This window comes from Salmo salar, chromosome ssa09, assembly GCF_905237065.1.
Source record: "Salmo salar chromosome ssa09, Ssal_v3.1, whole genome shotgun sequence".
Classification (NCBI taxonomy): domain Eukaryota; kingdom Metazoa; phylum Chordata; class Actinopteri; order Salmoniformes; family Salmonidae; genus Salmo; species Salmo salar.
The window spans coordinates 18,773,893-18,789,967 of NC_059450.1; the positions used below are offsets into that span (position 1 = coordinate 18,773,893).

The 16,075-nt window shown below is 40.9% G+C and overlaps 1 protein-coding gene across 1 annotated transcript; it reads left to right on the plus strand.

The window, feature by feature from the left end:
* Window positions 1–6,045: 6,045 nt before the first annotated feature.
* Window positions 6,046–14,902, plus strand: LOC106610863 (neuroglobin). The gene is made up of 5 exons (XM_014210507.2): window positions 6,046–6,652; window positions 10,322–10,429; window positions 11,258–11,378; window positions 11,486–11,566; window positions 14,571–14,902. Exons 1-5 carry the CDS (start codon window positions 6,492–6,494, stop codon window positions 14,688–14,690), a joined length of 591 nt encoding a protein of 196 aa, XP_014065982.2. The 5' UTR covers window positions 6,046–6,491; the 3' UTR covers window positions 14,691–14,902.
* Window positions 14,903–16,075: the final 1,173 nt, after the last annotated feature.

Consider the following 16,075-nt stretch of genomic DNA (forward strand, 5'->3'; position numbering starts at 1 on the left):
TGGAACACCTGTATTTGGGGAGTTTCTCCCATTCTTCTCTGCAGATCCTCTCAAGCTCTGTCAGGTTGGATGCGGAGTGTCACTGCTCAGCTATTTTCAGGTTTCTCCAGAGATGTTAGATCGGATTCAAGTCCGGGCTCTGGCCGGGCCACTCAAGGACATTGAGACTTGTCCTGAAGCCACTCCTGTGTTGTCTTGACGGTGTGCTAAGGGTCATTGTCCTGCTGGAAGGTGAACATTCGCCCCAGACTGAGCACTCTGGAGCAAGTTTCCAATCAAGGATCTCTCTGTACTTTGCTCCGTTAATCTTTCCCTGACTAGTCTGAAAAACATCCCCACAGCATGATGCTGCCACCACCATGCTTCACCATAGGGAGTGTGCCAGGTTTCCTCCAGACGCTTGGCTTGCAGGCCAAAGAGTTCAATCTTGGTTTCAACTCCAAGTGGGCTGTCATGTGCCATTTACTGAGTGGCTTCCGTCTGGCCACTCTACCATAAAGGCTTGATTGGTGGAGTGCTGCGGAGATGGTTGTCCTTCTGGAAGGTTCTCCCATCTCCACAGAGGAACTCTGGAGCTCTGTCAGAGTGACCAATGGGTTCTTAGTCACCTCCCTGACCAAGGCCCTTCTCCCCCGATTGCTCAGTTTGGCCGGGCGGCCAGCTCTAAGAGGAGTCTTGGTGGTTCCAAACTTCTTCTATTTAAGAATGATGGAGGCCACTGTGTTCTTACGGACCTTCAATGCTGCAGACATTTCTTGGTACCCTTTCCCAGATCTGTGCCTGGACACAAACAGGTCTCTGAGCTCTATGGACATTTCCTTCGACCTCATGGCTTGGTTTTTGCTCTGACATGCACTGTCAACTGTGGGACCTTATATAGACAGGTGTGTACCTTTCCAAATCATGTCCAATCAATTGATCATCTCAAGGGATGATCAATGGAAACAGGATGCACCTGAGCTCAATTTCCAGTCTCATAGCAAAGGGTCAGAATACCTTTGTAAATAAGGTATTTCTGTTTTTTTATTTTGAATACATTTGCAAAAAAATTCTAAAAACCTGTTTACACTTTGTCATTATGGGATATTGTGTGTAGATTGCTGAGGATTTAAAAATATATATATTTTAGAATAAGGCTGTAACCACAAAATGTGGAAAAAGTCAAGGGGTCTGAATACTTCCCGAAGGCGCTGTATATCCTGATTAGATAAGCATGCTTTACGGTGGGAACCACATGCGGAGTTCATCGGGTCTCACAGGAAAGGAAGACCCAGAGTTACCTCTGCTGCAGAGGATATGTTTATTAGAGTTACCAGCCTCAGAAATGGCAGCCCAAATAAATGCTTCACAAAGTAAAGTAACAGACACATCTCAACAACTGTTCAGAGAAGACTCCATGAATCAGGCTTTCATGGTCGAATTGCTGCAAAGAAACCACTACTAAAGCACACCAAAAGAAGAAGAGACTTGCTTGGGCCAAGAAACACGAGCAATAGACATCAGACCGGTGGAAATGTGTCCTTTGGTCTGGAGTCTAAATTTGATATTTTTGGTTCCAACCGCCGTGTCTTTGTGAGATGCAGAGTAGGTGAACGGATGATCTCCTCATGTGTGGTTCCCACCATGAAGCATTGAGGAGGAGGTGTGACGGTGCTTTGCTGGTGAAGCTGTTGGTTATTTATTTAGAATTCAAGGCACACTTAACCAGCATGGCTACCACAGCATTATGCAGCGATACACCATCCCATCTGGTTTGCGCTTAGTGGGACTATCATTTGTTTTTCAACAGGACAATGACCCAACACACACCCAGGCTGTGTAAGGGCTATTTTACCAAGAAGGAAAGTGATGGAGTGCTGCATCAGATTACCTGGCCTCCACAATCACCCGACCTCAACCCGATTGAGATGATTTGGGATGAGTTGGACCGCAGAGTGAAGAAAAAGCAGCCAACAAGTGCTCATCATATGTGGGAACTCCTTCAAGACTGTTGGAAAAGCATTCCTCATGAAGCTGGTTGAGAGAATGCCAAGAGTGTGCAAAGTGTGGTTACTTTGAAGAATATAAATTATATTTTGATTTGTTTAACACTTTTTTGGTTACTACATTATTCCATATGTGTTATTTCATAGTTTTGGTGTCTTCACTATTATTCTATAGTAGTAAAAATAAAGAGAAACCCTTGAATGAGTATATGTGTCCAAAGTTTTGACTTAGGTTGACTTAGGTTGGAGTCATTAAAACTCGATTTTCAACCACTCTTCAAATTTCTTGTTAACAAACTATAGTTTTGGCGAGTCGGTTAGGACATCTACTTTGTGCATGACACAAGTCATTTTTCCAACAATTGTTTACAGACAGATTATTTCACTTATAATTCACTGTATCACAATTCCAGTGGGTCAGAAGTTTACATACGCTAAGATGACTGTGCCTTTAAACAGCTTGGAAAATTCCAGAAAATGATGTCATGGCTTTAGAAGCTTCTGATAGGCTAATTGACATAATTTGAGTCAATTGGAGGTGTACATGTGGATGTATTTCAAGACCTACCTTCAAACTCAGTGCCTTTTTGCTTGACATCATGGGAAAATCAAAAGAAATCAGCCAAGACCTCAGAAAAAAAATTGTAGACCTCCACAAGTCTGGTCCAACGCCTAAAGGTACCATGTTCATCTGTACAAACAATAGTACGCAAGTATACATACCATGGGACCACGCAGCTGTCATACCGTGCAAATCAATCCCAGAACAACATCAAAGGACCTTGTGAAAATGCTGGAGGAAACAGGTACAAAAGTATCTATATCCACAGTAAAACGAGTCCTATATCGACATAACCTGAAAGGCTGCTCAGCAAGGAAGGAGTCACTGCTCCAAAACCGCCATAAAAATGCCAGACTACGGTTTGCAACTGCACATGGGGACAAAGATTGTACTTTTTGGAGAAATGTCCTCTGGTCTGATGAAACAAAAATAGAACTGTTTGGCCATAATAACCATCTTTATGTTTGGAGGAAAAAGGGGAAGGCTTGCAAGCCGAAGAACACCATCTCAACCGTGAAGCACGGGGGTGGCAGCATCATGTTGTGGGGGTGCTTTCCTGCAGGAGGGACTGGTGCACTTCACAAAATAGATGGCGTCATGAGGAAGGAAAAATATGTGGATATATTGAAGCAACATCTCAAGACATCAGTCAGGAAGTTAAAGCATGGTCGCAAATGGGTCTTCCAAATGGGCAATGACCCCAAGCATACTTCCAAAGTTGTGGCAAAATGGCTTAAAGACAACAAAGTCAAGGTATTGGAGTGGCCATCACAAAGCCCTGACCTCAATCCTATAAAAAATTTGTGGGCAGAATTGAAAAAGTATCAGCGAGCAAGGAGGCCTACAAACCTGACTCTGTTACAACAGCTCTGTCAGGAGGAATGGGCCAAAATTCACTTACACAAAAACTTATTGTGCCAAGCTTGTGGAATCCTACCCCAAACGTTTGACCCAAGTTAAACAATATAAAGGCAATGCTACCAAATACTAATTGAGCATTACTACCTGTAATTTAAATTGATTTTTAATTGGATTTCATAAAATGGACATACACAAAATAGTCGAAATTGGTGAAGTGAAATGGTAAAAATACTTTGTTTCAAAAAATTCTAAAAATAAATAAAAACTGAAAAGTGGTGCATGCATATGTGTTCACACCTTTTGTTTGGAAGCCCCTAAATTAGATCTGGTGCAACCAAGTACCTTCAGAAGTCACATAATTAGTTAAATAAAGTCTACCTGTGTGCAATCTAAGTGTCAGATGATCTGTTACATGATCTCAGTAAATATACACATGTTCTGAAAGGCCCCAGAGTCTGAAACACCACTAAGCAAGAGGCACCACTCCAAACAGATCAGGGACAAAGTTGTGGCGAAGTACAGATTAGGGTTGGGTTAAAAAAAAATATCCTAAACTTTGAACATCCCACGGAGCACCATTAAATCCATGATTAAAAAATGTTAAGAATATGGCACCACAACAAACCTGCCAAGAGAGGGCCACCCACCAAAATTCACGGACCAGGCAAGGAGGGCATTAAATCAGAGAGGCAACAAAGAGACCAAAGATAACCCTGTAGGAGGTGCAAAGCTCCACAGCGGAGATTGGAGTATCTGTCCATAGGACCACTTTAAGCCGTACACTCCACAGAGCTGGGCTTTATTGAAGAGTGGCCAGAAAAAGCCATTGCTTAAAGAAAAAAATAAGCAAACACATTTGGTGTTCACCAAAAGACATGTGGGAGACTCCCCAAATATATGGAAGAAGGTACTCTGATCAGATGAGACTCAAATTTAGCTTTTTGGCCATCAAGGAAAATGCTATGTCTGGCGCAAACCCAACACCTCCATCACCCCGAGAACACCATCCCCACAGTGAAGCATGGTGGTGGCAGCATCATGCTGTGGGGATGTTTTTCATCTGCATGGACTGGGAAACTGGTCAGAATTGAAGGAATGATGGATGGCGCTAAACACGGGAAAATTCTTGAGGGAAACCTGTTTCAATCTTCCAGAGATTTGAAACTGGGACGGAGGTTCACCTTCCAGCAGGACAATGACCCTAAGCATACTGCTAAAACAACTTTCAAGTAGTTTAAGGGGAAACATTTAAATGTCTTGGAATGGCCTAGTCGAAGCCCAGACCTCAATCCAATTGAGAATCTGTGGTATGACTTAATTAATAAAGATTGCTGTACACCAGCAGGACCCATCCAACTTGAAGGAGTTGGAGTAGTTTTGCCTTGAAGAATGGGCAAAAATCCCAGTGGCTAGATGTGCCAAGCTAATAGAGACATACCCCAAGAGACTTGCAGCTGTAATTGCTGCAAAGGTGGCTTTACAAAGTATTGACTTTGGGGGGGGGGGAAATAGTAATGCACGCTCAAGTTTTCAGTTTTTTTGTCTTATTTCTTGTTTGTTTCACAATAAAACATATTTTGCATCTTCAAAGTGGTAGGCATGTTGGGTAAATCAAATGATACAACCCCCCAAAAACGTATTTTAATTCCAGGTTGTAAGGCAACAAAATAGGAAACATGGCAAGGGGGGTGAATACTTTCGCAAGCCACTGTACGTATTTCAAATCAAATATACCTACTTGTGTCTTTAAAAATAAATTACAAGAGGCTGTTCATTTTTGTTGGCATTCATATGTTATGTTCAATGTTGATTGTCAGTTCTAAAAGTGAGAATAGACTATATTGAAATGTCTGTTACCTTAATTATTTATTCTTTTTAGTAGTGTGCATAAGCAGCTAGGCAGAGATGGTAAGGGGACTCTCATTAGTTCTTAAACATAAAATATCTTGCCTATGTATTGCATGATGACAAGTGTCAGCAACTAGTCAGCCTCAACCACCTTTAGATGTGTATTGAAGGTGGGGTACCTTGGAGAAATGAATTGTTATTGTTAACATTTTCAAACCCCCTGCACTTGGGAAACATACCCCCCTGCAGGTCTTTCTTCAAGTCCTATTTTAAAGGCATATTTCATCGACATTAATGAATGTTATTTTATATTTTTCTTTACAAAATTCTTAGTGCTCTAATCTCTCAATGTTCATCTCAAAGTACACCAGATTAATGCATTTAGCTGCTGAAATTAAATTGTTCTTCTCCGGGGGAAGATTCCCCATACACCTCTACTACAGTTCCACCTCTGGCTTTGGGCTAAGCCTCAATGTATTCAAATCTTGGAAACGCCCCTGGAAATATGATAGAAATATTATAAACCATCTTCAGTTTGATTCCATTGATTAATCATATATCTCCACATTGTTTTAATGGTCATATTTACCTATATGAAGCATAGAAAATACATCTATTAGATGCATAGACTACTACAGTATTCATCGTTGTGCTGTTGGCAGTAGTTATGGGAAAACATTTTACCCCTCCCCTCAAGGTTACAGAAAATGAACTCTTATTAAGAAGCACTCCTGCGCTCTGGATATCACTGAATCCCATTCATGCTGGATGGTGTAGCCCATTGGTTTCCAATCTGTGTTCCGGGGTATTGTAGGTCGTCAGTGATTATTTTAGATGTTTTATAATAAATGAATTCATTCTAATAACAGTTGGGATTATTAATGTTATTATAAGCAATTTTATTTGACTTTTCACAATCAAAATTGTTTATAATAATAAAAATAGCCTTTTAATGTGTTACATTCATTTCTAAAAATTGACTGCTAAGATATGTTATGTAAAAACAAAATCTACGAATCCCCGAGCTTTTGATAGCGATTGTCCCCGGAACGGAACATTTTGGGAACCTCTGGTGTAGCCTAGATTTACAGCCATACGCGCAAGAGGAGTATACGTGAACCATATGCCAGGGGAGCAAACCTTTCTCTCGGCAGTAATTCGGTTATTTTTGCGTCTGTTGTGGTATTACTAAAGTAGGTACCTGCATTTAAGTTAATTGTACTGTAGCAAGAAGAATGGGCTGCGCAATATCAGGACTGGCACCGAAAACACTTGGAGAGACAAAAACGGAAGAAGATGTTGGGCATCTCAACGAGAAGCAAATCCAGATGATCAAAGAGTCCTGGAAAGTTATCCAGGAGGACATTGCGAAAGTTGGAATTATTATGTTCGTCAGGTGAGATGTTTGAATAATTTTGTTTTAGTTATTTGTAAGCAAGTTAGACATTTGCTTTATCAGACAGAACATTATCATTATACACATCTCGCTCATAGAAAGGCAAAACTCTTCAACACTATTGCGCTCAACTTGAAATAACAGATAAATACATTCCAGAAGTGATTGAATAAATTGGCTAGAACAAAGACAGTTTGACCGCAGGGACTGCATGCTACTGTAAGTGACTAATGCTACGTTTGTTATCATTCATGACGTATTTGTATTTATTATGGATCCCCATTAGCTGCTGACTCTTCCTTGTGTCCAGCAAAATTAAGGCAGTTATACAAAATTAAAAACATTACAATACATTCATTACAGAATTCACAACACACTATGTGTGTGCCCTCAGGCCCATACATGACTATAAATTAAAGAATATGCCAACTTCAAATTATTCAAACTGTATGTTTTTACACAGTAGTTATTTGTCTATGTGTGTTAATTATAGCTGCAATACGTATGATTTTGTGGAAACAGTAGGATCAAAATGTAGGATCAACACATAATTGTTATATTGTATGAGAATTAAGCCCATCATCCTAATAAAATGATGTCACTCCTTGTGCTGCCAAAAAGCTCTCAAGGCATTTTAGGGAGAGACATTATTTGGTCCACAACAGAGAGGAGTCTCAGGGCTCATTGATTGAATGTGACTGTGACATTGTGCCTAACCTCTGCTCACAAGCAAGCAACTGCACATAGTCGTATTCTTTAACCGCTGCCACATCCTTCTGCCTTGGGGCTTGGAGACTTTCATGAAGGGGTTGGAGGGTGTTGCCTCCCTCCGTCCCATCATCCAACATTACATCTCAATGTTGCATAACAAATATACAGCACCAGTCCTCTTCCCATCCATTGACAAACAAAGACATTCACAGCAAAGAAAATACATTGCAACGAGCACAATGGCCAGCCTTTGAAATGTAATAGCTTGCAGAGAGAGAAAAAAACATGAATATTGAGTGCACAATGCATTCCTAGTTTGGTGCTAATGTAGTCAGACATTATGGCTGTTAGTGGAGAGAGATGGAGAGAGAGAGACCACCAGGCACAGCACAGCAGATGGCTTCAAGCCCAATCAGGGCAATGTGTCCCTGGCCTGGAGGAGATCCAGAGAGTTGAAGAGATTGACCTTAGCGTGTTGGCCTGGGACCACTGGGGCCTTCCATGGTTTAAGGTCACTTCAAGGCCCCTAGAAACAAAGGCTGTCCTCAGGTTAACAGCATGCACATTCAATTAGACTAGCAGCACTGTGAAGACTCCACCTTTTTGCCCTCCTCTGCTCTGTGTACTACTAGAGCAAGAGCATCTCACCAGGGAATGTATTTTCTATAAGCTGACAGTGGAAATGTAATTGATGGACTATAGAGATCATGCTGTGTGTATGCTATGTGAGGAAATGTAAACTCTTCAATCAGAGGCGAGCCTTTGAAATACCTACTACATACGAGAGAGCATGAATTAGAATTCCACTTCCACTTCAAACCCCTCAAGTACAGGGAATACACTGTAGATCAAAGTGTGGAGCTCTTCAACCATGGTTTTCTGTGTGTGGGAGAAAAAGAGACAAGGGTCATTTCCCCTGTGCTCTCACATCAGTGAGGTATGGTATGAATTACATTGTGCCTATAAAGTGAGAATGACATTCACAGTAAAGAATGTGTCCTCTAACAGCTTTGCCCGGAATAGGACTCATCTCGAAATCCACTTATCTTGACATCAATTTCACCTAGCCACAGAATTGTACAATTTATTCAGGTCTGCATTCAGTGCAGCATATGTCCAGAAAAGGATGTTTTTTTCTTCAGCATGTATTACTTTGCTTCCCTGTTCATACTTTGTCATTCACTGTTATTCTTTAAAGGTTCTAGTAATTGTGGCATAATTCCATATAGTTCATGTGTCAAATTAAGTCCCCGGATACGTATCACTTATAGTACAAGTTGTATTATCAGCCAAAATGCATAAAAAAGCATTCATTTTTAATGCAAGGAGAACATAGCCACCATTCAGAGAGACCTATTTTGAAATCACCTCACACACCTCTTCTCTGCTCCTATTCATTTATTTCAAGGGCCTTGTGTTTATGACAGTAGCAATGGACTGAGATACAACTGTGAGTGTAAATAAGGTTTTTCTCTCTCACACACAGAGGCAGTAAGAGGGTGAAAATCAAAGTGTATGTGCAAAGCTCTTATACCTCACTTCACAAAATGATTGACTAGAGGGATGAGGGAAAACACAAAAAAGGAGGAGATGATTGGTTGATTACTATGAACATAATTAGCATTATAAAGCCAAGTAATTCATGCGTGGTTCCTTTAGATCCTACAGAGCTTTAATGGTATATACCATAAATGGTGATGTATACATTATGGAACTCACAGCAGGGTATGTGTTTACTGATTTCATGACTATATTTAAGGTAGACACCTCTGCTGGAAATGCTCCCTGATAGTATTGCAACATGAATTAAATCTCTTGTTAAAGGTCCAATGAAGCCATTTTTATCTCAATATAAAATAATTTCTGGGTAACAATTAAGTACCTTACTGTGATTGTTTTCAATTAAAATTGAAAAAAAAAAAAATGTGCTTCTTAGCAAAGATTCATTTCTCAAGAAATACTTTTTACAGGACTGTCTGGGAGTGGTCTGAGTGGGGAAGGGGGAACTGAAAACTAGCTGTCATTGGCAGAGAAGTTTGGAACTTTCTTTCTTATTGCTCTGTTAACTAATTTACTGCATGGTGATGTCACCAGGCAGACCAAAACTCCAGCCCATCATAACAGGCAACAATTTCCGGTGGTCATTTCAAACAGCTCTTACACTAAAATGACATTATCATAATTTTCACAATTTGATAGTATTATTCCAACCTCATAGTGTGGAAATATATATAAAACACAGGAAAATCACGTTTTTGACTGCACGTGTAAAAAATGAAACAATTTACTAAGTCTGAATCAGGCCCAAAATGCATAAAATAAAATAGAAAATAGAAAAATTGTTTAAAAAACAATATATCGAACCATATCATGAAAGCAACAAAGTCTATGAGAAAGGCCATACATGAATGCGTCTGAAAGGGCAGGGGAACTCTGGGGACCGAATTATGACACCTTAAAGGGCAGGGGAACTGAATACAGGCAGCTCTATGAGGAGAAGGACAAGTGGGTTTACACCCCCTGTCACTGAGGGTTTTGATGTTGTGATTGCAGCCCATAGTAGGCCTATAGCAAAGCAGGCAAGGACTGAGGGTTAGAGAGCAGCCAGGACTGATAACTGCAAGGGGCTCAAACAAACAATCAGATCTCAGAGATTTTCTTAAAATCACTGTGTGGATGAGATGTGATGACTTTAAATGCCACCTTGAAGATATTTACAAGGATAGAGACAGGCATGGCTTAACTAGAGGACCATATCAACACTTACATTATAAAAAAAACATAGTGGATGACTTTCAAGACCTTATTTACAGCCTTGCTTGAACTCTGTTGCGTAGTCAGTGGGAGAATTTGGAGGACGGAGGGATGTTTGTGTGTGGGCATGAATACGTCAGTTTGGTTAAAGCAAACTTAATGAAGCTGGATCTTGTAGGCTCATGTCTGTTGTCTTGGTAACAGGTTATTTGAGACCCATCCAGAATGCAAGGATGTATTCTTCCTGTTCCGAGACGTGGAGGACCTTGAGATGTTACGGACCAGCCGGGAGCTGAGGTCACATGGACTACGGTCAGTCGCCACACCACAACACTGTACAACTCTCAAGTTCAATACACTACAGCCGGTGTACCACAAAGGGAATGGTATTTTTACATATCATATGTGAAAATCTCACAATGTACCATCACTGATTACATTGAAGCAAACTAATGTATGACATACTGTAGAGATTAAGTTTCCTATTTCAAAGATCTGTCAACACTGTTTGTGTCCCTATATGAGATTATCATTATCTGGCTAGCTATTATCAGGTCTGCTGCCAGTGAAGAACACACTTATCCTCCATATGCTGCTCCCAATGGTGTGTTTTCTCCATTCTGTTGTGTCACTGGGGTATGCTGAGCCTCTTAGTTTTTCTCCCCTCAAAAGGCCAATAAACCTAATTAAGCCTGAGGACTCCACTTAATCAAAGGTATGAAGGCTACAGTGGCATTACAGGAGACAGACAGGGATATGTACACTACATCTCCACACAGCCCTTCCGCGCTTATACTCCCAGGAAAAGGCCAAGTGCCCCTCAAATCACTTGCACAGGCATTAGTGCAAAATGTCCTCACCGGCCCCTAGAGCGAGTACACCCATTTATTATTTTGTGCATATTTATCTTTCTGCATAGACTCTCCCTAACATGCTCTTCGGCGTAAAAGACAGGCCTACGGGCAACAACGAAACCATGTTCAGTTTCAGGGTTTAATGTTGGAGAACATTTGTTGAAAGAGAGGATAAAAGATGACTAAATGAATTGGATCACATTAAGTGCCTGTTGTAGGATCAAATGATGGTGATAATCCAAGGTGTGCCTGTGGGCGTTCATAACCCGGCCTCCTTTCCTCTTAGAGTTATGTCCTTCGTTGAGAAAAGTGTGGCCAGACTGGACCAGCTGGAGAGATTAGAGGTTCTGGCTATGGAGCTAGGGATGAGCCATTACCATTACAACGCCCCACCCAAATACTACAGCGTAAGCCACACACACACTGATGATGCATCTTAAGCAAAGTTAGAGTTTGCATTTTTTTGTTGTTGTATACGTGTATACATTCCTATTCTGGTGTGATTTCTTTCCAGTATGTAGGAGCAGAATTCATCTGTGCTGTCCAACCCATTCTCAAAGAGAGATGGACCCCTGAGCTTGAGGAGGCATGGAAGGTACAGATTTCAGTCTTTCTTGGCGCCCCCTGTGATTTAATATGTGGGTGTCAATCACATGCTCTTCTAGTGATTCACCCAGTACAAATGTTCAGCAGAATGCGTTGAATTGGTATGATCATGTGTGTCACCAATTATTGTCCAAGAGGTCCCTTGGCTTTCTGCTGTGCCAGAGTTACTCACATCCAATGATTAATGTGAAGATGGAAATGATCACCAGTGGATGAGATAGGTTGACTGACATGAACATTTCAATTAACCAGAAATGACCATATTGGGAAACCAGTGCATGGCTCTGTCACATCATGTAACCCTGCTTTACATAACTAACAAAGTATTATATCATACACTCTTATTAAATAAAATATCAGTTTCAGTACAATGTAAAACTACGCTGTGTGTGCTACTGTGTATGATGTGAATAATGTTTCGTTTTTTTGATTGTCACTGTGTTTTCAAATTAGTTTGATGGGTTACATGACTCTATGAAAACAATGGCTAATTTTACTGAGTGAACTAGCCTGGCTATTATAAATAAAATGAAATGAGTGAATGAAGCTCTGTGTTTAACCATAAATGTTCCATTGAAACGGTCTGTACTTGCCTCTAGTGGATTCATGGAGAACTACCCTTAACTCCAACCTTGTGCTTACCAGTCCTAAAAAACGTAAATGAGTTACCTCTGGTTCGTTCAGCCATTCCTATGGGGTAAATGAATGGGGAAGAATGGGGTTTAGGGATAAACGCCCAAAATAAGGTCTGAGGTTAACACAGGAGATCTTATACGTTTTGATCTATAAGATAATATCAGTCAGTTAACATGACCTTTATGAAGACTTTATGTGCTTGTTTTGAATGCATAAATGCTTAAAAATTGACGTTAGCTAATGAAGATGATCTCATAGAACAAAATGTACAAGATCTCCATAAGCCTGTGTTTACCACAGACCTTTTTTTCGGTCTTTATCCAACAACCAATTAATTTCCCCATAGGCTTTGACCAAGCCATGGCGGAGTTAGTGCCTGCATAAAGACACCATTACTATTGCTCTCTATTCCTTGGATCAAGTCCTGTGGTCAGGATAAACTCCTACTCATTATATATGTGGAGTGAGCAGTTTTTCCTGACCAGGAATATTCCTGGCTCTACTTATTTCGTAGTATAATGTATCCCTGGACTGCCCTAACCCTAGACTGGTACTTACAGCTGTAGCGCTAACCATAACCCTAGACTGGTACTTACAGCTGTAGCGCTAACCATAACCCTAGACTGGTACTTACAGCTGTAGCGCTAACCATAACCCTAGACTGGTACTTACAGCTGTAGCGCTAACCATAACCCAAGACTGGTACTTACAGCTGTAGCGCTAACCATAACCCAAGACTGGTACTTACAGCTGTAGCGCTAACCATAACCCAAGACTGGTACTTACAGCTGTAGCGCTAACCATAACCCAAGACTGGTACTTACAGCTGTAGCGCTAACCATAACCCAAGACTGGTACTTACAGCTGTAGCGCTAACCATAACCCTAGACTGGTACTTACAGCTGTAGCGCTAACCATAACCCTAGACTGGTACTTACAGCTGTAGCGCTAACCATAACGCAAGACTGGTACTTACAGCTGTAGCGCTAACCATAACCCAAGACTGGTACTTACAGCTGTAGCGCTAACCATAACCCAAGACTGGTACTTACAGCTGTAGCGCTAACCATAACCCAAGACTGGTACTTACAGCTGTAGCGCTAACCATAACCCTAGACTGGTACTTACAGCTGTAGCGCTAACCATAACCCAAGACTGGTACTTACAGCTGTAGCGCTAACCATAACCCTAGACTGGTACTTACAGCTGTAGCGCTAACCATAACCCAAGACTGGTACTTACAGCTGTAGCGCTAACCATAACCCAAGACTGGTACTTACAGCTGTAGCGCTAACCATAACCCTAGACTGGTACTTACAGCTGTAGCGCTAACCATAACCCAAGACTGGTACTTACAGCTGTAGCGCTAACCATAACCCTAAACATAATACTTTGTATTCAGGCCACAAAGTGAATTGCTTAGCCACATTTTTTGCAGTATTACTTTAGGGCCTTGTTGCGAACAAGATGCATGTTTTGGAATCTTTTATTCTGTACAGGTATCGTTCTTTTCACTCTGTCAATTAGGTTAGTATTGTGGAGAAACTACAATGTTGTTGATCCATCCTCAGTTTTATCCTATCAGAGTCATTAAACTCTAACTGTTTTAATGTCACCATTAGCCTCATGGTGAAATCCCTGAGCTGTTTCGTTCCTCTCTGGCAACTGAGTTAGGAAGGACGCCTGTATCTTTGTAGTGACTGGGTGTATTGATACAACATCCAAAGTGTAATTAATAACTCCCATCTTTTTTTTTTTTACCCATCTTCCAATAGGCTGCCCTTCTTTGCAAGGCATTGGAAAACTTCCCTGGTCTTTGTGGTTCAAATCCAGTGCTCGACTGAGGGACCTTACAGATAATTAATTATATGTGTGGGGTACAAAGATGAGGTAGTCATTAAAAAAGATTTTTAAACACCATTGTTGCACACAGAGTCAGTCCATGCAACTTGTGACTTGTTAAGCACATTTTTACTCCCGAACTTGCCATATCAAAGGGATGGAATACTTATTGACTGACTCAAGACGTTTCAGATTTTCTTTTTTTTATTAATTTGCAAAAATTTCTAAAAACATAATTCCGCTTTAACATTATGGGGTATTGTAGGCCATTGACAAAAGCATCTCAATCTAATCCATTTTTAAAATCAGGCTGTAACAACAAAATATGGGAAAAGTCAAAGGGTGGTATGACTACTTTCTGATGGCACTGTATAAGGGTGGGAATACTTTGGAACAGATCTCCAAAATTAATAAAATCCCCAGTTGGGGGAACCCTGCATTCAGACACCTTGATTCGAATTCTACATTATTACAGGTATCCTCATAATTCCTTGTGTATTGTGTTTGTGAACCAGACCCTGTTCCTGTACCTGAGCAGGCTTATGAAGCAGGGCTACCAGGAGGAGACAAACAGACATAACCATGAGGCAGCATCCCGCAAGGAAAGGCCAGAGAAGAGGAACACACCCAGATGAGAGGCCTGGCTATGCTGGCCTTCACCCAGAGACTGTTGAGCATAGCACAAAAATGTGGCACGTGGCTTTTAGCTGTGTATATAGTGTATTTATCGCTTACAGTATTCATTTTCTACATACAGTTGAAGTTGGAAGTTTACATACACTTCGGTTGGAGCAAGTTGGTTAGGACATCTACTTTGTGCATGACAAGTAATTTTTCCAACAATTGTTTACAGATTATTTCACTTATAATTCACTGTATCACAATTCCAGTGGGTCAGAAGTTTACATACACTAAGTTGACTGTGCCTTTAAACAGCTTGGGAAAAAACAGAAAATGATGTCATGGCTTTAGAAGCTTCTGATAGGCTAATTGACATCATTTGAGTCAATTGGAGGTGTACCTCTGGATGTATTTCAAGGCCTACCTTCAAACTCAGTGCCTCTTTGCTTGACATCATGGGAAAATCAAAAGAAATCAGCCAAGACCTCAGAAAACAATTGTCTGGTTCATCCTTGGGAGCAATTTCCAAACACCTGAAGGTACCACGTTCATCTGTACAAACAATAGTGCGCAAGTATAAACACCAAGGGACCACGCAGCCATCATACCGCTCAGGAAGGAGATGCGTTCTGTCTCCTAGAGATGAACGTACTTTGGTGCGAAAAGTGCAAATCAATCCCAGAACAGCAGCAAAGGCCCATGTGAAGATGCTGGAGGATGCAGGTACAAAAGTATCTATATCCACAGTAAAACGAGTCCTATATCGACATAACCTGAAAGGCCCCTCAGAAAGGAAGGAGCCACTGCTCAAAAACCGCCATAAAAAAGCCAGACTACGGTTTAAAACTGCACATGGGGACAAAGATCGTACTTTTTGGAGAAATTTCATCTGGTCTGATGAAACAAAATTAGAACTGTTTGGCCATAATGACCATCTTTATGTTTGGAGGAAAAAGGGGGAGGCTTGCAAGGAAAATTATGTGGATATATTGAAGCAACATCTCAAGACATCAGTTAGGCAGTAAAAGCTTGGTTGCAAATGGGTCTTCCAAATGGACAATGACCCCAAGTATACTTCCAAAGTTGTGGCAAAATGGCTTAAGGACAACAAAGTCAAAGGTGTGGCCATCACAAAGCCCTGACCTCAATTCTATAGACAATTTGTGGGCAGAACTGAAAAAGTGTGCACGAGCAAGGAGGCCTACAAACCTGACTCAGTTACACCAGCTCTATCAGGAGGAATGGGCCAAAATTCACCCAACTTATTGTGGGAAGCTTGTGGAAGGCTACCCCAAACATTTGACACAAGTTAAACAATTTAAAGGCAATGCTACCAAATACTAATTGAGTGTATGTAAACTTCTGACCCACTGGGAATGTGATGAAAGAAATAAAAGTT